This window comes from Ailuropoda melanoleuca, chromosome 12 (assembly GCF_002007445.2).
Source record: "Ailuropoda melanoleuca isolate Jingjing chromosome 12, ASM200744v2, whole genome shotgun sequence".
NCBI classification, from domain to species: Eukaryota; Metazoa; Chordata; class Mammalia; order Carnivora; family Ursidae; genus Ailuropoda; species Ailuropoda melanoleuca.
This window is the reverse complement of record NC_048229.1, coordinates 75,022,268-75,048,947: the sequence shown is the minus strand read 5'-3', so window position 1 is coordinate 75,048,947 and position 26,680 is coordinate 75,022,268. Positions and strand designations below refer to the sequence as shown.

At 51.8% G+C, this 26,680-nt stretch overlaps 1 protein-coding gene across 1 annotated transcript in view; it reads right to left on the bottom strand.

Moving 5' to 3' along the window:
• CMIP (c-Maf inducing protein) overlaps positions 1–26,305 on the bottom strand; it is a 129,375-nt gene extending 103,070 nt beyond the window's left edge. The window contains exon 1 of the mRNA XM_034639430.1: positions 26,285–26,305. Within this exon, the coding sequence (XP_034495321.1) occupies positions 26,285–26,290 (6 nt within the window). The 5' untranslated portion in view covers positions 26,291–26,305. The remainder of the gene's footprint in view (positions 1–26,284) is intronic.
• Between the last annotated feature and the right edge of the window lie 375 nt (positions 26,306–26,680).

Genomic DNA, 26,680 nt, shown 5'->3' with positions numbered 1-26,680 from the left:
GCTCGGCACAGATGCTTTTGCAAGAGGAAAGGGCACGTTTGCTCAAGATCAGAGCTCTAGAGCTCTGAGGGGGAGGCTGGGAACGGCAACTGTAGTTTGTTAATACTGGTAGTAATTTAACTCAGATCGCACACCAATGTCATGCAGGCCTCGCTGTACCTGTCTGGTGTTCCAGATGTAAAGAGACCAGCAGGGATCAGACAGTGAATTTTTAGGTCTTTAAGAACATACTCTAGTTGATGGTGTAATTCAGCTGGGGCAAAACTTTGGCCTGGGACAGCCTGGCAACAGGGGCACCTGCCTCTGTGTCTTCATAAGCCGGGCACGTGTCATCCCTAGCACCTCCCCGTGCACTGAGGGATCCTGCTTTTCAACGTGCCACATTAGTCCACGTCCAGAGAAGTGTCCTGATCACGGACCATATGTGCCTCCTATGTGGGTCAACTGCTGACAGATATTTCCCCACTGACTCCTCAAAACAACCCGTGAGAGATTGGTGCCACGGGGATCACACTATACAGCTGAGAAAAATGAGGCCCAGAGAAGAGAAATTACTTGCTCTAAAGTCATGCACCCACTTATTAATGAAGTCAGAACTGCAACTCTAGCCCTTTGATCTAATCCAAAGATTAGCAAACATTTTCTGTAAAGGGCCATATAGTAAATTTTGTAGGCTTTTGTGAGTCACATGGTTTGTGCCATAAGAATTCAACAGTGCTGTTACGATGTGAAAGCAGCCACAGACAGTATACGAATAATTGTGGCTATGTTCCAATAACAATTATTGAGGGCACCTGGGTCGCTCAGTCAGTTAAACGTCTGCCTTCGGCTCAGGTCATGATCATCAGGGTCCTGGGATTGAGCCCCGCATTGGGAGATCGAGCTCCCGCTGAGCAGGGAGCCTGCTTTTCCCGCTCCCTCTGCAACTCCCCATGCTTGTGCGGTCTCCCCGCCCCCCCCCCCCCCAATAAATAATACAAAATCTTTAAAAAAAAAAAAAAAAGCTTTATCAACAAACACAGGCCAGGGCCAGGTGTGGCCTGGGGCCATAGCTTGCCAACTGGTACTTCAAAACCATTCCAGGGTGTAAATATATACTGGATAAATGGCTAGGTGGGTGGGTGGGTGAAAGTGAGTGGAATGTTTTCCTCTTTTTCTTTCTAAGGTGACTTCAGTGGATGGGGAGGTGAGTAGGTGAATTTGCTATTTATCATATCCACCAGGGCTGGGTTTTACTGAGACGTTCTCCAGCAATGTCCTCTCTAAGGACTGGTCTTAGCCCTACCCCTAAATTCTGTGGGTACATCAATTAGCCAAGTTCTTCAGAAATTTCCCGGAGGACGTATTTTGGGAGAAACCCCTTGGATCTATCCCTAAATGAAAGCAAATGACCCAGAAGCCAGGAGACGTGGGGTTCTCTCCCAGAATTACCCATATCCACTGAGGACATCAGCCTGCTGGAGATGACCCCCAAGTGAAACGTCAGGACCCTACATGGGGCGACCCACATCTCGCTCTTGTTCCCAAAACAATGACAATGAGTCAGCGTGACTGAAGCCTCCTTCAAAGAACCTCTGACGGGGGAAGAAAGCTGGGGACACATCAACAAGTCTTCTAGAAAATACCAGCAGAAGGGAGGGAGGGAGGGAGGGAGGAATGGAGGAGAGAGGAAAAGACTGAGAATGATGTTTTGGTCCCACATGTACAGGAGATGGGCCCAGAGAGGTGTGGTAATTCTCCAGGGTCACCCAGCTGAGAGGGGCAGAGCTGACATGGAACACCTGGGCTCCCCAAGATAGGGTCTGCTTGCCATGAGTCCCCCTGGCCTTCTTCCGGAGGCCCCTGAGCTAGACCCCAGGATGGCTGAGCATCATCAGTGGCAAGCAGACCCAAGTTTCAGAATTGCTCCCTATGCTCTATGCTCCAAGTATGCCCTAGCAATCATTCCCTCAGCGTCCAGCCTCGGGACAGGCACCTTGCCCTTCAGCGACTCGTGCCTCTCCCATAGGATTCAACACCTCTTCTCTGAGCTCATGGAAGCCCTGGGCAGATGCCTATCTACTGCTGGCCAGGCCTGTACCGCCACAGATGGAAACTGTCTACCCTCCATGACAACTTGAGGGATGGAGGGAGCTATTTTCATGAAGCCTGAACATGGGCAGGACTTTCTGAGCACCAGCTAAGCTTCACAGGAACACCCTACGGCATACAGCGTTGTTCTTCCCATTTTACAGCTAAATCGATGAGCCACGGAGTGGCAACGTCACAAAGAGGCAGTGGAGCCAAGACTTACCCAACTCTCATAATTCCTGTGAAGCCCTGTAATGATGGTAACAATAAGGCTGGCATTGATGAATGGCTCGGAGCAGCCCCTCGGCTGCAGAAGGGGGAGGAAGACAGGGAGAAAGGAGAAACGGGAAGGAAGAGGCCCTTGGGGATACAAAGCGTACGGCACCACTAGGCTTTCCTATCCTGGAAACCAGGCTGGGGCATTGGACAGATGAGCCCAGAGTCTACTCAGAAATCTGCCAAAGCCACCTGAACTGTGTGTCCATCAGCACAATGAACAAGTTTTTCTCTGAGGAGAAAAACTCTAATTACAAAGAAAAATCGCACATAGTAGAAATGTATGGCTCGCTGCTGGCATCAACATGCTATAAGACCAAAGTGGCTATGGACGACGCTTGCAAATGACATGTGGGCACAGGCCTGCCCGAGGCCAGTGCAGGTCCCACAATGCTGAGCCCGCGTGGATTCGTTATTTCCAGAAGGTGCCGCCATGCATGAATGACATCCACGGGGACATGGCCATATTTGGTCAGAGCTTCAAGGCTGGTCTTTCATATGCCACTTAGGAGGGGATAATGTCGTTTCAAGGCTCCTGGGTGGCCACAGGGCAGTTACGGCAAGCAGCTCTTTCAGGCTGTGCCATCTCTTCTATTCTTCAGGACGTCGGACTGGGGTTGTGATCAGATGCCGGCATAAGGACTCGGGAAGGGAACAGGTCATTTCTTGCAAAGGAAGACATATCCTGGCATCCCTGCCGGCATGGGGCTGTGGCAGGTCATCCCATCCACGGTCCAAGGATGTCTTTATGCTCTCTCCTCTGGAAGCCAGTACCCAGCTGTCACTCTCACCGGTAACTTCATGAAGCTCAACAGGCATATACTGAACACCTACCGTGTACCAGCACCAACACAGTAATTAGGAATCACACCAATGGCGATCTAGCATCACCTACAACAACCTAGACTGTAACGACCCATATTCAAGGCAGACATCCAGACAAACTCATTACAAATTCATTCTTCTGAGCACAAATTAAAACCACCACATGATCGCAACACACCTAACAGAACAGCTTTTAAAACAGATACTTTCAACACCTCACACACATCAGGATGGCCACTACCAAAATAAACACCAAAACCCAGAATGTAACAAGTGTTGGTGGAGGGTATAGAGAAACTGGAACCTTGTGCATTGCTGGTGGGAGCAGACAATGTTGCAGGCGTTGTGGAAAACAGTTTGGAGGTGCCTCAGAAAACTAAACACAGAATTACTATATGACCCGGCAATTCCACTTCTGGGTATACACCTAAAAGTGGTGAAAGTAGGGACTCGGATGCAGATTTGTACACAAATGTTCATGGAGGATGATTCACAGCTGCCAGGAGGCAGAAGCAACCCCAAATGTCCATCAGTGGGTGAACAGAAACACAAAAGGTGATATATACATATGTGGAGTATTATTCAGCCAGAAAAAGGAAGGAAACTCTGACATACGCTAGAACCTGCACGAAACTTGAAAGCATCATGTTTAGTGAAATAAACCAGCCCCAAAATACAAATATTCTATGATTAGACTTACATGAGGGACCTAGAGAGGTCGGATTCATAGAGAGAGAAAGGAGAACGGTGGTCACCACAGTCTGGAGGGTCTGGGGGGGGTCACACTCTCTTAATCTGGGTACCGTCTACAAGGACGTATTCCCTTTGTGCAAATTCACCAATGGTACACTGCATATTTGTGTGCTTTTCTTTAGGTGTTTTACACAATTTAACAAAAAAATTTTCCTTTGAAAAGAAAACATTCCTCTGGGTCAATGGCTGCCGATCTATGGACAAAGACCATGGTGGGGGTTTGAGAATTACTCTGGGTTTTGTTTTTTTTTTCTTATTATGCCCGCCTACTTCATTCAACAGAGAGAGCCCATGTGTGCCAGGTGCATGCCAGACTATGGGGACACTGTGGCGAGTGAGACACTTCCCTGACCACAAGTATAGCCTGTAGACGGAAAACACGTTGTATCTGCATAAACAGGCACATCGTATCTCAAATGTAGGTACATGCTGTTGTTTCGAATATAAATCTGTTGGAAAGCAATACTGCGTTCAGAATATATGGAATTTTATGTATTTCTCAGATTGTAATGGTAAAGGACCCAGGTGTGGGGGTCAGAAATCCTGACTTCACACACCAGCTCTGCCGGTATAGGGTCTGGGCCCTGGGGCTAGAGAGCAAGTTTGTCTTCCGGAACCTGTTTCCTCATCTGTGATATGCGGCTGATAACAGAGCCCAGCTGATCCGGTCATTAGAGGGCTGGATGAAAGGATGCATGTGATTCACTTAGCACAGTCTAGCCACAGTGACAATGTCCGTGCAGCAGCATGGAGGCCCTACTGTGTGCCACGAATAACAATGTCCTTGCTCTCATGGAATTTCCCTGGTAGGGGGGAGACAGACAGAATGCTAAATGAATAAGCAAAATAGTTAGAATGTCAAATGGTAAGTTCAAGTAAAATAAATTAAACAGCACAAAAGCGGATGTTGGGTTTTGGCATGGCCAAATAATTTCATAGGAAAGTAGAGTATAATTTAACCATCACACAGAGATAATACTAGAGAAGTATGGGGAACTACTGCTTGGTATTTCCCAAGGTAAACCACCCCTGGCCAGAAATGAGAACACCAGAAGCTGACGTAACAGGGCCCAGCAAACAAGCCCCTCGTGGCAAGGGTCAGAATTTAAACGTGAGAAGACACTTCCTCCCTTTACGGACAACTGTGGCTGACAAGTCTACCTAGAATCTCCTAGACAGGTTTCATCTGTGAGTAGGGGAGCAAAACAGAAAGGCAGGGAAGGGAAGGAATCTAGCCAGGGAGAAGGATTTGTGTGGTTTTCCTGATCAGAAAGCAAAAACAATGTAAACCGTGTTTCCCTTGTGCTGCCGGAACAGAATGCTCCAAGCAGCCAAACGAGGCCTGGGATAATCGGGGCCCGTCCCTGGGGATCTGGAGGGGCTCATTCTGTAAGATCCTAATTGCCTCATTTCACATGGTGTCTTGAGAAGCCGCAGCCTTCTTGGAGGCAGGCAGGGTATAATCTTAGACAAATAAACACAATAGTTCTTGGGGAAGCAAGTGCTGGCAGCCATTGCTGGTGTCTTTCAAATAAGAAGTGGGAAATCCCTGATTGTTCTCGGCTCAGATCTTGCCTGGGGGGCTGCAGGCTTCCATCCAAGGGCTCCAGGATGTGTGACAAGGGAATTCTTACACACTGGCTGCTTATGCACAAACCCAGTGATCTTTCTCCAAGGAAGCTACGCTGCAGGGCCAGAACCACCTCTGAGGTGGAGTCTCTAGAGTCACTGAAGATGTGCTCCTGAAAACTCTGGTCCACATAAAAACCTGTGCCCGGATGTTAGTTTATAGCAGCTTTGCTCACCTGGCAACTAAATTGTCCTTGAGTAGGTGAATGGATAAAGAAACTGGTATATATATACAACGGAATATTATTCCGTGCTAAAAAGAAATGAGCTATGAAACCATGAAAAGACATTTAAAGGTGGAACTTTAAATGCATAATACTAAATGAAAAAAGCCCATCTGAAAAGGCTATATACTATATGATTCCAACTCTACAACATTCTGGAAAAGGCAAAACTACGGAGACCCCATCAAAGATCAGTGGTTGCCAGGGGTTTGGGGAGGGGGGATGAACATGCAGAGGACAGAGGATTTTTAGGGCAATGGAACTGCCCCATGATGCTGCAGTGGTGGATACCTGTCACTGGGCATTTGTCCAAACTCAGGGACCCCGAGGTACACTATGGGCTTTGGGTGACGATGGTAAGTCACTGGAGGTTCATCAACTGTAGCAAATGTAGCGCTTTGGTGGGGACGCTGGTATGGGGAAAGCTATGCAAGTGCAGGGGAGCAGGAGCTATATGGGAAATCTGTGCCTTCCCCTCAATTTTGCAACGAACCTAAAACTGCTCTAAAAAAAATAAATCTAAAAAAAAAAGTCTACTCCTCCAAGGCAGAGAGGAGAGAGACAGGCTCAGTCATGTAGGAAGCCAGGTGGGAAGAAGAAAGTTCTGGAATGTGGACTCAGAATGGCTAGATCCCCGTTGGGCTCTGCAGGCCCCTCACCCCTGGGTTCCTTGGCCCTGCCACTGGTTTACACAAAATGATAATTGTGATGGGTGTGATGGTCTGCATGGAAGGCCAGGAAGCCGAGGACTTTCTAAGTGATGGTTCTGGGCATGGAGGTGAAGCGAGCCTCCGAGTCCAGGTCCCCATGTGTGCATAGTGACACAGATTAACCACCACATCGATCCTACCCACAGGCATTCCACCTTTGAAAGTCCTGCCTAGGACAGGAAAACAATCTACTTATGACATAATGAGAAGAGGTGAGAGTGAAAATATTTAACATCTGATACAGCATAGGGACAGACAGACAGGAATGAGTGCCGGTTATAAAGACCTGCTTCAATCATCCAGGTGCATTTTGCAGGACCCCTGCTCATGGTAACGGTCACACATGTCCCCCTTTTCGCAAACAAAAGACCCTGGATTCCTGTCCACCAGCATTCCAGACCAACACCACGCCACGTAACTGGTATTGCCAAATCGAACTGAATACACTATATTGAAAAGCAAAATCCGACAACCAACCCCACAGATTTTATCTCATGTTGCCTGTTCTTTACAATTTTCAAAATTAGGAAAATAGCTCATGGGTCCCAACAGATTTCTGTGAACCCCTAGGATTCTGGAAACCCTCAGATTTGAATCCAAAGCTCTCTCCTCTCGAGTTCTCTCCCTCCCTTCCTGCTCTGCCCAGCGTTAGAGACCCACACAGATACCTCCTCATTCCCTTGGTAAGCGTTTGCTCCAAGAAAAAACACAGTCCAGAATCCCTTCCTTAAAGACCTCTCGCTTGAGTGGGGGAATCAGACACGCCTGGACATTATTAGAATTCTCTGTCTGATAGCTGCAGATGTGGGGGCACAGGAGCCCAGGGAGAGGTGGACTAAGTCTGCTATGGGGCATTCAAGAAGACTTTGGAAAGTTCTGTGATGTTTGATTTGGGTTTTGAAGGGTGAATAGGAGTTTATCAGGCAGAGAGACAGAGGTTGAGGGAGGTGAGTCAGAAAAACTGCTTAGATCCTAATTATGGAGAGCCTTGAACACCAGGTTGTAATGCCTGGATTTCCACTGGCTAACTGAGGAATGTGGGGGCTCACAGGGAATTGATTCCCCCAACACACGAGACATTGAGTCATGTAAAGTGTAAGGGGTGACTCAGTGGACCGCCAGCAAGGATCACAGTTGCTATGTGTCTCTGCAACCAGGTGAGCCCTGAACAACTGTGTCTTCTGTTACCATTGCTGCTGTCGTAACAATCACAGTGAGCCATTCCGTGAATGAAGGAAGAGTCACACTACACTCCTCTTAGGGGTCTCAGTGTCTCTCTCAGGGACACAGGCCATTGTGTGATTTCTGCTATGTCCATGAAAAGCACTGCTAAATGTGTGTTATCCAATAGTGGCCCATTTCAGCACGCCATTTACTCAAGAGGTTCCAAAATCCCATCTCTCAACAAGCCTGCATGAGTTAGGTCCTGAAGCTGGGAGCCTAGGTGTGGGGTGATGCCATTCACAGCAACACAAGCAAACCCCAAGCCCCTTCTGGAGAGATAGGAGCACGTATAAATGACAACGTGACACATCACAGAAACTAGTAAGAGGAAGCAGGGGAGTCTGAGTGTGAGAGTGCTGTTTGTTAACTCACTGGATCACTCATTCACTCAATGAACATCCACTGACAGTGCTCTGTGCTCTGTGTCCAGGAGCTCGTGGGGGTGGGGGGCATGGTGAGCACAGGAGACAAACTGCTACAAGAGGGTTACAGACTCTCCCCTGGGGATAAGCACAACCAATGATTCTGCTCCAAGTTGACTCTTGAGAAACGAGTTGGAGTTTGCTGGGCCAAGGAGGTGGAGAGGCATCTGGGGCAAGAGGAAAACCGTATTTGGGGAATGGTGGTAAGTGGGCCTGGCTGCAGCTTGGCACACACGAGGCAGAGGACTGGGTGATGAGATCTGGAGAACCAGAATGGGTTGGGAAGGGCTGGGAGGGCCATGCTGCAGGAGTGGGTTTTATCCCACAGGAGGAGGACAGGCAGGGTCGTCCCCCAGCCGGGTCGTCCCCCAGGCAGGGTCGTCCCCCAGTGAAAGCAACTGCCGAGGTCCAGGGAAGAGGCTGAGGGGGAGGGGACAGGAGCAACTGTGGCCTCTGGAGGTGACGTGAGTATCGTGGGGCTACACAGACGTGGTGCTTGTGGAGTACTGTGGGACACTGAAGCGTATACTTCACATGGGCTGATGTTATATTACGTGAATTTCATCTCAATTAAAAAAATGTCTTAAAAAATGCAATAAATTCTAAGAGTTTTACAGACCTGAGGATGATGGTGGAGTGGCTGGCTGGCAGCCCCCGCTGCTGCTCACGCAGGTGCTTGGGCTATCTGGGAAGACTCCCACATGCAGGTGCGCAGGCCCCACAGACTGTGCCCCCAGCCAGTGGGGGAGGGGAAGAGCTGGGCACTCAGGGGTCCCTCCAGAGGCCATTTCAGGAGCAGAAATCATCTCCTGGTTTCTAATCACATGTGAATAATTCAGAGGACGGAGGACACTGGAGTGGTCCACACAGGATGAAACAGAGCTCACGTCCAAGATGTCGGCCTCCCTCGTAGGAGGAGCCGAGCCATCGGTAAGACCGCAGTCCTTAGGTGTCCGCATGCTCCCGACGGCAAATCAGTGGCCCCAGCAATTTCCACGGAAACTCGACGGCCACTTTAGGTAAAAACAGGGCCGTTCTTGCACAGAGAAGGATGATTTATATACACACACATACACACAGACTTGTACTCGGCTTGAAATAAATAATCTAAAAACTGGATTAAGAGTCTGCTTCCTGAGCTTCAGACTCGGGGTTTATTCATTTATCAAATATTTATTGAGCGCTTCCTGTGTGCCACAGAAGTGCTTCCAGCATGTTCTGGGTGTTGGGGACACGTCATCAAGCAAAGCAAAGCTCCTTGCCTTCGTGGAGGGCTTACGTGCCAGTGACTGCCTGCTGGTCACCACCACCCTGAGGAGGCCAGGCTCCTCCAGGCCTGCAGCCAAGCTGAACCCACCCTGTGGGCTCTCCCTGCTGTCTTCCCAAGCCTGGTTTGTGGCAACCACATCTACTAGTCGGCCACATGCAAAACCCAATGGCTCTGTCTGAACCCCTGAATTCAGTCAGTCACCAGGGTCAAATGCAGCTGGTCCTTGCCCCTTTGATTCACCCACAATTTTCCAAATCCTCTGTTCTGGTTCCTTCTTTCGTTTTTCTTCTGGAATATAGCAAGGCTTCCTGTCTGGACCTCCTGCTTCCAGCCCTACTGTCTTCCAAACACGGCCCAAGCTTTCCTCCTGAAACACATTTCACTCGTCTAGCTCTTCTGCCTGAGACTCTGGATGGTCCTACTCTGCCTTGAGAGGGAAATCCAAGCCCTCTGGCCTCGGGACCCAGGGGCTTCCAATGGGAAACTAAGCTGCTTCCTGGCCTTCAAAATGGTGTGAGGTAATAAATGTTTGCTGTTTCTAAGTCACTCAAAAAAAAATGATCAGATGCTCTTTCCCAGAAACTCATGTGGGAAGCACCTGCACAAAGACAGAGGGGACGGGGAAGCTCGGGTCCAGAGAAAAGTCTCGCCACTCAGGCCCAGTGTGAAAGGACAGGGAGAGGAGAGACTCACCGCTCCCTCGGCATCCTTGACCTGACCGTAGGAAGCTCTACTGGCAGCTTCCATTGAGTGCTGGTAGGTTTCTCCGCCCAGGGACGAATATTCCCAATGATGTATTTTTACAAAGCAAAGCTGGGCACTGATTGAGAAAGAATTCAGATTTAGCCTAGGACAGTTGCTCAACAAATAGTGAGCAGAGACGGGCGGCTGATGGCAGTCAGGGTCAAAGAACAGAGCTTTCTTTGCTGCCGTGTGGGACCACAGCTGTATGAGGGGCCCACAGACCCGACCTCGGGGGCAGGACTCGTGACGGCGGGGGGAGACGTTCACACAGACATGGGGCCTGGGACCTTCCCAACGCTGCCTGCCATCAGTGGGGAGACAAAGGGGCCAGGCAGCCCAGATGTTGGCAGGATCCCATTCGTAGCCCCAGGAACAATTCCCTCTTTCACTGCCCCGTCAGGCGGCCAAGGTCAGAGGCAACACCAGCCAGAGCTTACCCTCTGAGTGCCAAGGCCCTTTAGAAAAATTTTAATAATCTTTAGATAGAAATGTCTCCTCTTTCCTAGCTTTAGCAGACCATGCGGAATACCCTTTGCCCTTTTCTTGATGACATAATTGGCATTTGGAGCATCTGGGACTGCACACTGCCGCCGTCAGGCGCTCCCACAGCAGTGGTGAGCTGCGGGGCTCCTGCAGGAATGGGCTCCGGTGCCTGTGCACCTCCTATCTTTTCTTTCTCCCCTTTCCCCCTCTTTCTCCCCAGACTTCAGGCTGTCAGGTAGTTCTGCTCTCCGGGGACATGTCAGTCCCTGCAAGTCTCCCTTCCTCCTCCTAATTCAGGAGCTGCACCTACTTCCACGGTCTTAGAAACCCTAGCGATACGCTTGTTGCCGGTGCCCCGGGCGTGATGGAGCGAAGGCCGTGAGCTCCGCCGGGGGGGCGGGGGGGAGCAGCTCCCACCTCTTGGGGTGCTTCTTCCTGGGGTTCTGGGCTGCGTCTGGGATCAGTATGCCCATGGAAAAGTGGTCTCAGAGAAAGTGAAGCAGTCCTCTGTGTACTGGTACCAAGGTCCACTGTTAACTCAGACAGTGGAGTTTCTGACACCCGAAAAACACTCCCACTGAACACCAGGGAGCCACCAGAGGCCACGCGTCACCTTCTTGGGAAGGCCTTTGATTCTGAGAGGATCCCTTCCTGGTCCCCCCACCTCCAACCTCACCTGCCCTTCTCAAGCTCAGTCTAAGTGATTTTTAAAAACAGTGCGTAGGCCTCATCCAGCTCAGAGGAATGGGGGCTGAGCTGGCATGTTAGCAGATAATCATTCCAGGGAGGGATTCCTGGGGCTACCGTGCTGAGCCCTGGAGCTTTCCTCTAAGTGGAGAGCAGGCCCTCGGTTTCCAGACCCTATGTGGCAGAGGCAGGAAACAGGTGCAAAAGGCTCTGGGGATCAGACACCCTGGGTTCAGATCCCAGCTCTGCTGCTTGGAAGCTGTTTAATGTGAGGCAGGTGGTTCCAACACTGTGCCTCAGTCTCCCCATCTGTATCTACTTCGGCGCTTTGTGAGGATTAAAAAAGTCACTGTTCCTAAAAATGCTAAGCTCAGCAATTCCCCTCCTAGGTATACAGCCCAAAGAACTGAAAGCAGGGACTCAAACACGAATATTCACAGCAGCATCATTCACAAGAACTAAAAGGTGGAAACAACCCAAATGTCCCATCAACAGGTGAACGGCCACATCCAATGTGCTCCAGCCACAGAGCAGAATATTAACCAGCCAGAAAAAGGAACAAAGGACTGACCTGCACCACAACAGGGATGAACCTTAAAAACCTCAGGCTAAGTGAAAGAAGCCAGTCATAAAAGACAGTGCACAGTAGGAGTCCATGTATTTGAAGCTTCCAGAATAGGTAAAGCCATAGGACAATACACAGACTGGTCGTTGCCAAGGGCTGGAGGAGGGGAGCAGGGGGAAGTGAGTGGCGACTTCTAATGGGCACGGAGTTTCCTTCTGGAGTGGTGAAAATGTTCTGGAATCAGAAGAGGTGCTTACACAACATTCACTTTACGATGATTAATTTCATGTGTGGTGAATTTTATCTAAATTTTTAAAGCCTTAGCTCAGTAACCAGCACAAAGCTCACCGGGTCAAAGGCTCTGGTGCCAGGAGACCCGGGCTCCCCTCCTCACTGAGTCCCAGGCTCCTGTCTGTCCAGGAAATAGGTCCAGTCATAGCCCTGCCCTCCTAGCATTGCTAAGGTAAGGAAATGAGAAAATGGATGTCGGCGCCCAATACAGCGCTTGGTCCATGAGTAGGAACGCTCAGTTCATGGTGATGGTGAGGGCGTCTGGAGAGGTGGGAGGTGCTGGGAGGAGGGTGGCAGCTGATAAAGCAGGTGCATCTGAAGGCAGGGGGGGAGGCGGCCCCAGACCCTCCCTTCCTTGCCTGCAAGGGTCTAAGAGGAGAAGGAACTCTTATGAACCCGAAGATCCTGACTGGCTGAGCTCTATCTGAAACACCTGCCCCTCAGAAAGACAACTGGGGACACATCTATCTCAGCTTAGTACTTTACAGTCTGTTCTAGCATTTGATTATTATTATTTTTTTAAGCAACAGAACACTTTCTTCAAATGAAATCTTTGTCCAAAGTCCTGACAGGTAAAACATAAAGCAGGTACCCCTCGGGGATGGCGTGATCAGGAAGGCCTGGGACTCTCTCCCCCATTCTGCTCTGGTTCAGGAACAATCTCTCCAAGCCCGTGTCTCCTCCCATCGTCCCAGCGAGACACCCAAAAACAGGCCCAGCAGGTTTCTGCTGATTCCTTTAGGACGGAGGCTCAAGGTGAACCATTTTCTCTAAGGGAAAAAATTACTTTCAAGGCAGAAACTGCCTTCTAAAGTCTGGAGGGCTGTCCTGGGCGAGGAGAAAGTACTAGATTTGTGGGTGGCTCAAGTGAAAATCTGGAACACCTGTCTTCCGACTCCTGGCCAAATGCTCCTTCCCCCCCTTCCCAACAGCCAGCAGGGAGAAGAAAGAAGGACCCCACTGGAGAGGTCAGCTGATGCCAAGTGACAGTGACATGGGACCTCGCAGGCAGTGGATGGCTCCAGGGCAGCAGGTGGCTTGGGCTCACCTCTGTCATTGCCCTTCCCTAAGGACCACAGTGAAGAGAGATTTGGCTTATCTTCAATGGCACATCCCTGCAGCCAGTAGAGGCAGGGAGCAGGTGTTGCTGCTTCCAGGTCTCAGCCCCCAGAGAGGGCCACCAAGCATGCCTGCACACAGCCTTCTGTGACATCTCCCATGTGGAAAAGCCCAAGGCGTCCTCACCCAACTGCTCAGGAAAAATACCCTGCACACGAGCCCATCCATGAAGATTTCATATTTTCTGTGCTGAAGGGACCAGGGGAAGGGATGGAGAAATTCACAAGGACAGCTCTAATGGGGGTTCCAAGAGGACATCATTTTTTGGATGAAAGAGGAAGGATGGGAGGGAGGAAGGGAAGGAGAAAGGGAGGGGTCCCACAGACAAATACATTTTGAGAACTACCCATTACTCCCTTCACTGAGGTTTACAATTCACAGTGACATATTAAAGGCCCTGAGAAGTCCTGCACCCACAAAACCTGCCTATACTGTTACTATGTCACAGAATCTTTGGTTGTGTTTGTTTTGTCATGGTGGTGATGGTTGCTATTTTTACTTTTTGCTAGCACCCCTATTATCATATAACAAAACTCATTCTAAGAAATATTTGGTTAAGACATCTCTGGCACCATCAGGAAGGCAGGGGATGGAGATGAGGGTGGCAGTGCATTTATTTGGAAGAAGTCCTTCTCAACTGCATGAAAAGACCACTGCCCTTCTTAAGAAACTCTGGTGGCACTGCCTTAGCTCTTGGAAAATGTCCAAATCCCTTTGGGTAGTGTTCGAGGCCCTGGATTATGGGGTGCTGGTCTCCCTGTCGGCGTCACCTCCTGCTGCTTTCCTTTCCCTTCACAGGTGAGGACCTGACCTGGCATTCCATGCTCAGAATCCATTGTGCCTCTAACAACGTCCCTTCAGAAAAAGCTCTTGTAACAATCATCTAAGCTTACCATGCAGGGGAAAGTTTTCAGAAATAAGAAAAATCACAATTTATTTCCCAAAAGTGGCATAAGAAAGAGCAAGTGTGGTGAGAGAAGAAAAGAGGCATGGGAACTGTAAGTGAATGCACCATTATGGCGCCCATTACACAGATGAGGAAACAGAGGACGATATCTTGTCTCAGTGCCCTCTGGGGATTTCCCACTCTCGATCTGTCCTGGACGCTGAGTGGAACCCTGGGCTTGTGGGCAGGTTGGATCAAAGGATGCACACTGCGTTCCATCTTGGTGCTCCAGAAAGAATTCATCAAGTGGTTTCTCCTACTTCCTTGTTATATGCATGTAACTCCAAAACGCTCTCATTTTCCAAATCAAATGTTACGGCCTGTTATTCCCAGGATAGGGATTGACAGCACTTAACATATTCCCCTGCCTCTCCTTTCTGAAGACAGGCATGACCTGCACATTGTATGCACAACATGAAGGTTAACGCTAGGAAAGACGTGTACTCACATGACTCAGGGCTGGGATCGTCACTGACTGGATGAGATGCCGCATCTAGTGCACCTAAGTCCCCAGAGAGAGCAGGGAAGAGACGCGACATGCGTCATCTTTCACTTCGAATGAACTGGTGATGGTGGTGATGGGGGTGGCGGTGATGGTGGTGGCGATGGTGGTGGGGGTGATGGTGGTGGTGATGGTGATGGTGGTGATGGTGGTGGAGGTGATGAGGGTGGTGATGAAGATGATGGGGATGGTGGGGATGGTGGAAATGGTGGCAATGTGGTGGCGATGGCAGTGATGGGGATGGTGGTGATGGTGACTGGTGATGGTGATGATGGTGATGGCGGCGGTGGTGCTGGTGGTGGCGGTGCCAGTGATGGCAGGGGTGCGATCACAGGCTCAGTAGAGAACAGCCTCCACCGTGGCCAAGTGCTTCTGGAGCTTCACTGCGCTACAGCACTTCCACTCACAGCTGAGACACCAGGCTGAGAGGCACAGGGACGTCTCAAAGCCACACGGTGTGAGTAAGTCATGGCAGTGGGAGCCACAGCTGCATTAACTCCAGCTCCTATGCTCTGCCTCCCTGTTCTACGCGAGTTCACGTAACTGCACAGCGTGGCACAGCGGTTACAACACCAGCTCTGCTAACAGGCCACTAGTGTTCGCCTCCTGGCTCTGCCTCTCACTAGCTGCGGGCTGAGCAAGTTATGCACCTCTCTGCGCCTTGCTTTCCGCATCTGGATGGACGCAGTAATACCATATTTCATCAATTCAAAGATACATAGTTGAACCTCCCTTAAAGCTGGTTGGGTAGTAAGGCTCTGGCTACCTTCTTTTCTCCCTCCGAGGTTCATAAAAGAATGGGCTATCTTACAAGCGGTGGGGTCTCAGATCTGATGAAAGATGGTAGTGCCTATCACACAGCGTTGTCACGGGGGCTAGGCGAGGTAATACACACTGAGTGCTTAGAATAGCACCAGGCACAAAATAAGCATGCAGAAGCATTTGTGCTTATTTCAAAACATTTTAGAGGTTATCCAGCTGCAAAATTTATTCAGGTGTTCCTTAAGGGACCAAAATGGTCAGACCTTGAGCCAGACGCTTTGCCAGAAAGCATCCCTCCCTGAGAGACTGGCAGACCCCTCCCCACACAAGCTCCCATGGCTAGGATGGGCCGGGGGCAGGACTTGAACCCAGAACTCTTAGGAGCCCACACACAGCTCAAAGCACCCTGGCTGGGGCTGCAGCACTGTCACGCTGGCAGTAAAGCAGGCATCCCTGGGGGCATCAGGGGAGTGAGGGAGGGGAGCAGGGTGGGCACGTCCCCGGGCCCCGGCTGCAGCCTCCAGGGCCGAGCGTCACTGTGTTTACTCTGCACTCGTGGATGAAGTCAGCCTCCGTGTGGGACCTTCCTTCCTGGGGCCCAGATCATCACTCAGGAGACCCAGCATCTTAACTCAGGAAAAAGTTTGCTGTTCCTGCAGCCCTGCATCACTGCTGCTTCAAGCCTCCTGGAACAGCCAGACCAGTGACAGCTTTGGAGTCATCTCTGTGGGCAGCATGGAGCGTGAGGACTAGGGAGTCAGTGCCAGGATCGATTCAGTCCATCAGCATCTCAGGAATGTTCTGAGCCTGGAAAGGTTCAAGAGGCGGCCCAGGGATCCTCGCATAATGCAACATGGGCTTAACTGCCCAGCTCTGTGCCTCAGTTTCCTCCTCTGTCCCCTGGACGTTTGTTGTACAGATTAAAAAGATAATCAGGGTAAAGTGTTTTGCATGTGCTCATTTCATCTTAGTTATCTTAGAGGCAACTCTCCTTGAGTAAGTTCCAGAATTAGAGGGCATGCCTCTGTGAACTCTATCAAATGTGAGCAACGAATCTCCCCTCTCAGAGGACGAAATGAGAAGGGGATGAGAAAGATCTCAGCAGATGGTGACGACACCCTATACAAATGTTTCTCCAGCAACCACTTAATGAGCACCTACTGTGCACTGAGCCCTGGGGACCCCCGGGGGCCAATACAGTCCTTGCCCACACGACCTTACACTGGGTCCATTCTAACAGTCTTAGTGGTATAAGCACCAAGTGAGCAGACATGTGACGGCTCACTCATGTGTCTGCCTTTCCCAGTGTCTGTGAACCCCTGAGAGTAGGGATGGTGACTGAGCCCCAGAGGTCACCTATGTATCCTTAGTACCAAGCACAGCGTCTGAAACATCAAACCTGCTCACGAAAAGGCGCAAAGTTGAGGGGGCTATTTCAGGTCAAAATCAAAGCCTCTTTCTTACAAGACTGCCCACTAACTCTCCCTTACCCCCCAGCATCAATTTTTTAGTGACTGACAGTTTCCCAATTTGTCCAATATGAAAGCCTCCGGCAGCTTCCCAGTATTCACCAAACCATCACCTTTCCCTGATGGATTATACGGACACCACGAGCCCAGGACAGGGCCTGCCCCAGTCCAGCTGAGCCAACAGTGCCAGGTGCCAAACCCAGCACCCCCTCCACGTCCTCCTGCTGGCCAGAGGGAGGACTACCTGGGCTGGGAAGGGTGTCCAGGCCAGGCGACAGGCACCCTGGGACAAGCCAAGCAGTACAGCACGGGGAGGGGCGCCAGGGGGCAGCTGGCAGTCTGAACAAAAGGGCTGTAGGGTTACAAGGAGACCCAGGGATGAAGGCAGATTCTCATCCTTCAGCGGGATGCTAAGCATGGGGAAGTAAGACAGGTGGGCTCCCCGGGCTCTCAGCTTGGCAGCCCTGGCCGTGTCAACTCTCTAGACCAGCGCTGTCCAGCTGACCTTTCTGTAATGATAGAAAGGTTCTGTACCCCCGCCATCCGATTACAGTGGCTACAGAACACCTGAAATGTCACAAAACCTGCATGGGAGACAGGGTGACCAAAATGCTGGTTGGCCTGGGACTGAGGGGTTTCTTGGAAAGAGAGCCTTTTGGTGTTAGAACAGGGAAGTCCCAGCTGGTCACCGACCTTGACTTTCCAATGAGAAGCATCAGGTCGATTTCACAACCATCCCTAGGGACCTTGGGCCCCTCTGACTGTGGGGCCACTGGCCACCAGGCAAGCCGGGGCCACGAAGAAAGGAGCCTGGATGTGAAACAGACTGAGTCGAGTTTGAGATCCCAGCTCCACCACTGGTAGCTGGCACCCTGAGCACGTGCTCCCGGCTCCTCAGTGGCTCCTCTGTAGAGAAGGGCAGTAACACCCCTCCCCTGGGCTGTCGTGGGGAGAAGAAAGAAATAAAAGTGCCTTCACCCAGTAAATGCTCAAAGAACACTGGCTCCTGCCCCCTCTTTGTTGTCACTATGAGAGGCCAAGGAAAAGAGCAAGAAACAACTTTGAATAAATCTAAGAAAGAACTCAAAAGAACTCACTTAACTAAAATTGCCCACCCCCACCACACTCCATGAAATTTGCAAGGGAGGAGGGGGGCTCTTTGCAAGACGGACCCCCCAGAATCCGACCTCTGAATGGGGAGGGCTCCTCCCCGGGGTTCTCCTGTCCACAGGAAATGCTAACGGGCTGCGTGCGGCTCTGAGCAGCTTCAGGGTGGACCCTGCAGCCCAGCGGGAGGCTGATTTGACAGACAGAAATGGGAAGTGGAGTCTGAGGCAGCTGCCTGAGTTCATCATTCTGGAGATCCAAGACAGAGATGGCCGCTTCAGATGGTGAGCTCAAGGTCTTCAAAGCCTTGAGAAGAACAGGCAAAAAAAGCCCCGAGCAAAGAAGGAGGGGAACTGGCCCGAGGACCAGCCAGAACACTACATCAAAGTGTCCTGGGCTGGTGCCCAGGGTTGGGGCCAAGGACTTCCTGGTGAGTGAGTCCACTAAGGGTCTCATGGTGGAGATCTTCTCAACACCCTTCCTCCTGCGAGACGAAGGCTGAGGGGGCTGGAGCGGGGGAGAACCCGGGAGGGAGGTCATGTAAGTGCAAGTCTGCTAGTGCAAGAAGAGGCTGGGATTTTTCATGGGGTCAAGGGTGAGGCTCCTGGCATGGGAGGCAGGGCCACCGGGCATACTCACTGGTCAGGCGAGGGCATGACCGACCAAGGCAATGAAGGGGGCACACACCAGCCCACAGTGCACCCACTAAGCTCTGCACTGTGGGTCACGAGGATGGCAACCACACAAGCCCACACCTCCCCGGAACACCTCTTTTGTCTTCAATACATTTTTTAGAACAATTTCGGGTTTACAGAAAAATGGGAAGGAGAGCACAGAGAGTTCCAGCACATGCCACATTCCACTTCCCCTTTTTACATGAGTGCAATGCATCTGTTAACAACCAAGGAAATAATATCCATGCATTACTATAACCTAAGTTCACGCTTTCTTCTGATTGCCACAGTTTTTACTGCACGGTCCTTTTCAGTTCCAGGATCCCATCCTAGGAGACCTGGCTACGTTTAGTCCTCATGTTGCCTTTGGCTCCTCTGGGCTGTGACAGTTTCTTAGACTTTTCTTGTTCTCAATGGCCTGAACGGTTTTGAGCAGTGCTGGTCTTGTGTTTTACAGAATGGCCCTCAATGGGGATTGGAGTGATGTTTTTCTCAGATTAGACTGGGCTTGTGGGTTTTTCACAGGAAGGCCCCAGAAGTATGGTGCCCTTCTCCCCACATCATAGCCAGGGTGCCTGCCCTCATATGACTTCTCACTGCTGCTGCTGACTGTGACCCTCTGGCCAAGGGATGTGGGTCAGGTTTCTCCACGGTCAGGTTATTTATTCCTTTCTTTCCCTTGTCCATACTGTGCTCCTTGGAAGGAAGTCACTACTGGAAGGCCAATATATTCCTACCTCTTTACCAAACCAAATGGCTGCAAGGCTGTTACCTGGTCGGGGGCGGGTAGCTCAGCATCTGGAGGGAGGCAAATCAGGCTGCCAAACTGAGTTAGACCAAGTCTAGTGAGCCCGTGAGTGACATCAGCGTCTGACCACTGCTTCACACCCACCAGAGAGAATTACAGGAACCATGCTGCAGGGTGGTCACAGGGACCAGAAACACACTCTAAAGCACCCAGCGCTCGGCAGGGCTCAGGAAATGTGGTCCTGATTACTGTGGCCACGGGGGGAGTGGGGGCAGTGGGGGGGTAGTACGAATGACCTGAGGACGTGAGGTGGCATGGAGAGGGGACTGGGAACCAGGGTCCTCCAGAAACGGAGAGAGGATGTCTTCCTCAAACAGGAAGGCTTTCCTTCACCTGGAAAGCCCTTTCCCTCATCCCTCCCCGTCTCCCCTCCCCAGGCCCTGCTGGAGCCTAATGGAAGAAGGAACTGTACCTGGAGACTAGAAAAGTCCCCTGTCCAGGGCCCGGCCAACCCAGGCCTGATGCGGCAGTGTGCTCCACTCACTGAAAACTCGCCGCGCGGAAGGCCTTTAGCCTCCGCCACTTCAAAACCAACCCCCAATCCCTCAATAAAGAACATTTTACAGAGGAGGACACTGAGGCTCGGAACAAGGCATTACCAGGAAGGGGCCGAGTCAGGTTCAAGCCCAGGCTTCCATTGCACCCGCCCCAACGACAGTTGCACCTGAAGGGCCAGGTCAGTCCTCTGCACTGACGACACGGGGTGCGAGGATCAGGAGGCAGAACACACGCAGCCGGTCACACACCTGGGTGCTGAGTGTGGGCCCTTTCGACCCTCATCAGCCACAGAGTCGGGTGGTCACACAGCAGAGGTTTCTAACAAGGAGAAAAACATGGCTGCCCTTGGCTCGAATCACACAGCAAATGAGGGTCGGATCAAGTCCACCTGCAGAAGGGGCTCAGACTCCCCCACTAGTGATTCTCGAAGGAAGCTGGGCAAAGGAAGGTTCCAGCACAGGCCTGGGGCACAGCAGGTCCTCAGTAAACAGATGCTGATGGACTGGGGGACTGAGTGAATGAAGTTATACGCACATAATAACCATCACTTACAGAGCACCTATTACGCCCAAGTGCCACACCAAGCACTACACGTGTTCACCCAGTGGTCCTCACAGCAACCCCCTAAAGCAGGTTGTGCCCACAGGGGAGGAGACGAAGTCTCACCCAGCGGGATGCAGTGGCGGCATGCTATGGATGTGGCTCTTCCTGGTTCCCAGGTGGTCCTGCTCTGGCCCCAGAGGGAGTATTTACACTGTGGAAATTGGTAAACACTGCACACATGAAGGCCTCCCCCCCAGAAAATTCACCACTCCCCCAGAAAGCCGATGCACCAGCTCACCACTAACTCGAATCCAGGTTGTCTGAAGCCTCAGCCACGCTGTCCACTCCCAGCCACACCACTCTCCCTGTGTGCATGGTGGGTGTATGTGCGTGCACTTCAGGAGAGACCCAGACCCCCACACCGACGGCTAAGATCCTTACGGGATAATTTGCCCCAATGAGCAAAAGCAGCGGACGGCACCTGGCCCAGCCAGGGATGCGCCTCTGTAACCCACCAGCCTCCTTGGCAGGACGGAGCTGGTCTGATGAGCTCCTGCAGACCCTGGCTTCTGGAAAGTCAAACTGAAGACCAGAGCTGCCGGGACAACCTGGGCCCCAGTCACCGTCCTCTCCCTCCCAAGCAGCCAGGGCCCAAATGGTGGTCAGAAGGGAAGCAGAAAGGAGAGTGTGACCTCAGGGGCTTGTTATCTCCGGATTCAAATTCCAACCCCACCACCCAAGGGGAGACCCCGCCTGGGTCCCTTCACCATTCTGAGCCTCGGGTTTCTCACTTGCAAAATGGGGCACTAAGCCATCCCCCACAGGCTGTCCAGGATGCGAGGACATGAGCAAGAAGCTTGGCACACAGTAGGCGCTCGTGAGAGGCTGTTACTAACCTTCTCCGTGGACACGAGGTGACGGCACCAATTCAGAGGAGGGGGGTTACAGACCCACGAGGGAGAGGCCCCACAGAAGTGCTGCAGGCACCTCTGTTCCTTGGAAAATGCATTCTCATATTTAAATCTCTGCCAGCTTTCCAGGCGAGAAATTGCATCATAGTTTCTTTTTAGCGCACATCTCTCAGATCACTGAGAGGCTGATATTTTCTCAGAGTTATTGGCCACTCACTGCACTTCTCCTTTTATGCTTTGCACATCCCCCCTCCCGCGCCCCGGCAGTCTGTTTCTTACTGATTCATGCGTACCTTTTACGTATTAAGGTGATTTAACTCTTTATTTGTCAAATATGCTGCAACTGCATTTTCCCAGCTCATGGTTTTTGCCTTTCAAATCGGTTTATGGTAAGCCTGATTTGTCTGTTTTTCCATACTCAAGGGTCACTTTTTTTATGGAGCCAAATCCAGTTCTCCTTTCCTTTGTGGTTTCTCGAACAGAAAGAGCCAAGGTTCAGGGCTCTTGTTGGTCTCTGAGGCTGATCCCCACTAATGTCAAAGCTTCCACTCTCCTCCCTCCTCCTCACCGCAAGCCGGGGGCCATGCCTGGGCCTCCTCCCACCGGGCCTGCACTCTGTGGGGTCACTCCCCTGTCCCCGGAGCTCCTGCCTGGCATGGACCTCAGAGAGTGACTCACTCCCAAGGCATGGTGCCCTCGCCCTGGGACCCAGCCAAGCTGAGACGGGAGACATGCGGCCCACACACTGCAGGGTTTTCACCGAGCAGCCCCTCACCTGAGGATGGGGACACAGCTCCCTTCTGATGTCCTCAGTTCCAGAGGGCAGAGGGCACGTGGCCAGAGCACCAGGGAGAACAAGCTGGAGTGCAGAGGGAAACGGATCGAGCCATGGTCCACGGTTAATGCCAAGGGGCAAGCACAGAGGTGTCCTCGCCCCCTTCACTATCAAAGCTGCCCGGGAAGGCAAGTCCCTGGCACCTCTCTGGGCCTCCGTTTCCACATCTGCAAAATGGGCCTTTCCTCTACACTGACTTCCAGCCTTAGAAATAAGTTGAAGCTGACACTGAACAACTCGGCATAGATCCCAGCAGCATCCCTGGGTGAGTATACTCAAGTTTTGTGCCTCAATTCTACCCCAAAGAAAGCCTTGGGCGTGAAAATATGAGAGAGACCTTCTAACAGCCACTAACCAGTCGGTGCCAGGTCAAAAACTATTTATTAAGTGCCTACTACGTGCAAGGGCTGGGATACAGCAGTGAACAAGAGACAGCACTCCCCGCCCTCAGGGAGCTGACAGGGAAGCAACGAGTCAGTAAAACAAAGCACTTTGTGATCAGGGGTGCGGAGAAGGGGTCTGCTCTGGAAATGTGGTGCAGGGGCGACAGGCGAGCTCGGCAAGGCGCTGCACATGACACAGGCTGTTTCCGGGCAATCTTCACACATCCCTTTGGCCACCTCATGCTTCCAGAAGCAGACAATGAGGCCACAGAGGTGCAGTGAAGGGATCTCCAGGGCAAGTCAGTCTGCCTCTCCTCCAACCACAGGGCTAGGACTTCAGAGTAAGTAAACGTTCCCAGGGCACAGTTTTCTTGAAGCCCAAATATGTCTGACGCAGACACCACATGCAAGAATGAAGGGGGTCCCAGCCTGCGGCCACAGTGCCCCCAGGCCAGGCACGATGGAGTCACAAGGCCCAGCAAGAGCACCATGGCTGCTGTAGGCATTTTCTCGGGGGGTTCTCGCACCAGGCAGCAAAGGTCTGCAAGTGTACCCTGGCATTCCTCCCAGTAAGCATCTACGGAATGGTTATGACTGCAGGATCCTTCCCTCTGGGGGGCGGGGGGTGGACAGGAGGGTCCATTGTGTTACCTCCATGTGGTCCCAGGCACTGATGGCGTGCACAAGTCTGACAAACACTCAGGTATGAACACATTCTTGGCCCCTCACCCCATTCCCAGAAGGCTCCCTTGTGCCCCTTCCTGGTCAGCATCCCCCGGAAGTCACCATTCTTGCGACCTCTATCACAACAGGCCAGTTTTATCTGCCCTTGAATTTCATGTAAACGGAATCATGCAGTAGGTACCCATCTGTGTCTGGCTTATTCTGCTCAACACAATGGCTATATTTGTCATTGTTCACTGCTGTATAGTATTCCACTGTGTGATCATGCTACAATTTGTTTATCCATTCTACTACTGGTGTATATTTGGGTCATTTCCAATTTTAGGCTAATTACTAAGGCTGCTTTGAACATTCTTGTTCATGTCTTTCAGTGGACACAGCACTCAATTCTCTTGGGAATATAACTGAGAGTAGGACTGCTGGATCCTAGGAGAAGCTGGAATGAATGCATTACAGCCTTGCCAAGACGTGGTAGGCAAGCAATATGAGCCTCACTACATCGATGAGGAAACAGAGAGGTCAAGTAACATGCCCAGGGTCACACAGTTCAAGGGCAGCAGAGCTGGGACTCAAACCTAGCTAGTGTGGCTCCAGCTCCACGCCTCCTCCTGGCCTCACAGGGGAGGATAAAGCTCCTTAACTCCGTGGAAGAACAGCAAGGCCCCAATCTGTCCCCAGGAGGCTGGGAGACCAGGTATGGGGGCCTGGCAGGCTGAGCAAACAGACATGCATGAATGAGGCCTAAGTCCACTCAAACCCCAAGCACATAATTTCATCTGGAAGCAAACGCATCCAGCCGCCCCGGCGCGCCCTCCTTCTTGGGGAGAGGGCAGCCTCCCATCAGAAGCGCCTTTGTCTCCCCCAGAGTGCCCGAGACAGAGTGGCAGAAGCCTCACTTGTCTAAACAAATGATAGTCAACGGTCCCCCACGTCTCCCACTGCCCAATTTCAGCCTCAAAGAGCCAACTATTTCTCCGCCTCTCCAGTTTCTCTCCCGAAACCTCCTCCTGGCTATAGAGTGTCCGGAGGGGGACACACTCTGGTCCCGGTCCTGAAACCCGGAGGAGGGGTGAGTGTGACATCTGTGCCCACTCACTGTGCTCCAGCCCTAACATGAGGCTGGGCAAAGACGGACAAGGCCAGCATGTCCCATCGGAGCTCACAGTCTCCAAGGGAGAGAAGCAGAGCAGCACCTACATGTGTGCCGAATGCTGTCTTCCCACTGAGAGCATGAATCAGAGGCCGGGAGGCAAGTGCACTTGTCCTGGGTGTGGGCACAGGCCACGCAGCTACCGTCACTGTCACTCCTTCCCCTTGTGAAGGCTCTCGATTTCCCCCACGGACGTCCCTGCCCCCACTGGCAGTGGGGTCACCATGGTTACCATAGGAAGCTGCGTACGTACGCCAGAACCCTGCCTGGTAGCCACGGCGACTGGTCCAGAGGTCGGCATGTACCCTCAGTCTGGCCATATGGGGTGATTTGCTTTGGAACCTGGAGACAAGAGTGAGAAAGAGCAGAGTCTCCTTCCTTTCCAGTGTGGAGCTGCAGAACGAGCAGGCAGGACTACAGACAGAAATGGAGATGAAGGAGGCTTCCATTCCCTACCCTAGCTGCCTTCCCACAGCTCCCCGAGTTGGGATACCGTGATTTGCACCCAAACTGGGACGGTTATCTGGAGGCAGCCCACTTCAGTGGGTGTTGGAGGATGCGTAGAAGTTTACACAGTAAAGACTCGGGAGAAAGGCTCCTCTCCTCTGAGTAAGCCCAATGGCACCCAAAAGAACAAACTTCCCTTTGGAAGGTTGGCCATGTAGTCAAAGCCATCTCTCTAAGCCCAGATGGGGCCCAGACTATCGGTTAAATTTCACAGTACTGCCCCAACAGAACATGTGTTGAGGTCAACGCTGAGTGATTTCACAGAGCAGGAGTCAGCCACTTGAAATGCAGAGTCCTGGCTGGGACTGGTCCCAGTAGGGACTTTCTGTAGGTTCCACGGTAACTGTCCCCTTTCTGCTTCATTCCCAGAACTGAGCCTATCCTCAGTGAGAATGTCTTGAGCTCCCCCTTGGAACATTCATGCCCTCACCAATCACACTAGAGCACCCCTCTTCACTTAACCCACTCTGGAGGCCCCTGCTCTAGCCCTGCTGGAACCCCAACCTGCGACCAGGCACCCCAGCACACACACGGCCTGTTTCTCTGACGCTCTCCCTCAGCACACGGCCATTTGTAAACTCGTCCTGCATATATTCATGCCTACATAATATACCTCCACTCATCAAATATTTATTGAGCACCTATTAAGTGGCCTGACTTGCTGATTCTTTCCCCAATACTCAATTCCTAAAAGTGGGATCTACAGGGCCACCAGCATCAGCATTATCTGGCTTTGCTGGTTCAAAACACACAGCAGTCCAACCCACTGCCACCACCACCCGGGAACCACGCTCCTGGAACGGATGCCCTCGCTGTGTGCGTACGCGCGAGTTCAAGAGTGGCTGGTTTCAGAGAGCTTGCTCCGTCTCATCTTCATCATCCATGGCCCCACTCAGCCCCCAGAGGATGCCAGCAAGGGACTCAGAACCGCGGTACGTGGAGATGGGATTCCTCTCTAACAGCGTTGTGGTTTGACTTCTGCTCTGAGAGCATTAAATATAGACCACGCACACACTAAGATACACATGCACACTTTCAGATGGAATCTCGGGAGGTCTTCGTGAACACATCTTAGGAAAGTTCTCCCAAAGAAGGCCACTTAAGTGGGGGTGCCAAGGGCTGCCCAGCACCCTTGCCTGTGTGAGCGCTGCATTCTTTCCTCCCCTGGGAGATTTACTTAGCCCACCCAGCCTGGGGCTTCTTCAGACCATACATCCATCTGTCCTCAAACCGCAAGGAGAGGAGAGAAAGGCCGGCTCAATGGCTGGCCTGTGGGCCCCGGGCTGGGTTGCGCAGCTCTTGTCTCCAGCTCTCGGTCTGCAATGGAGGTCTGGCTCTTCAAGGAGCAGTAAATGGCCAGATAGCACCGACTCGCAGCAGGAGCAGGGCCAAAGGCAGAAGCTTTTCTAGGTATTGATCTGTTTTCCAGGGCACCTCATCTCTGCACCACGAAGTGCTGTAATGACAAGAGTTCAGAGTACGTGACCGGCGGTGGCTCCAGACGACACCACTAATGAGGAGACAGGACATGCCTACCGACAGCAGCGTACTGCTTGTGCTCGGTGGTGCCTCAGTCACCTCGCGCCGTCCACACCAGAGTCTCCCGTGT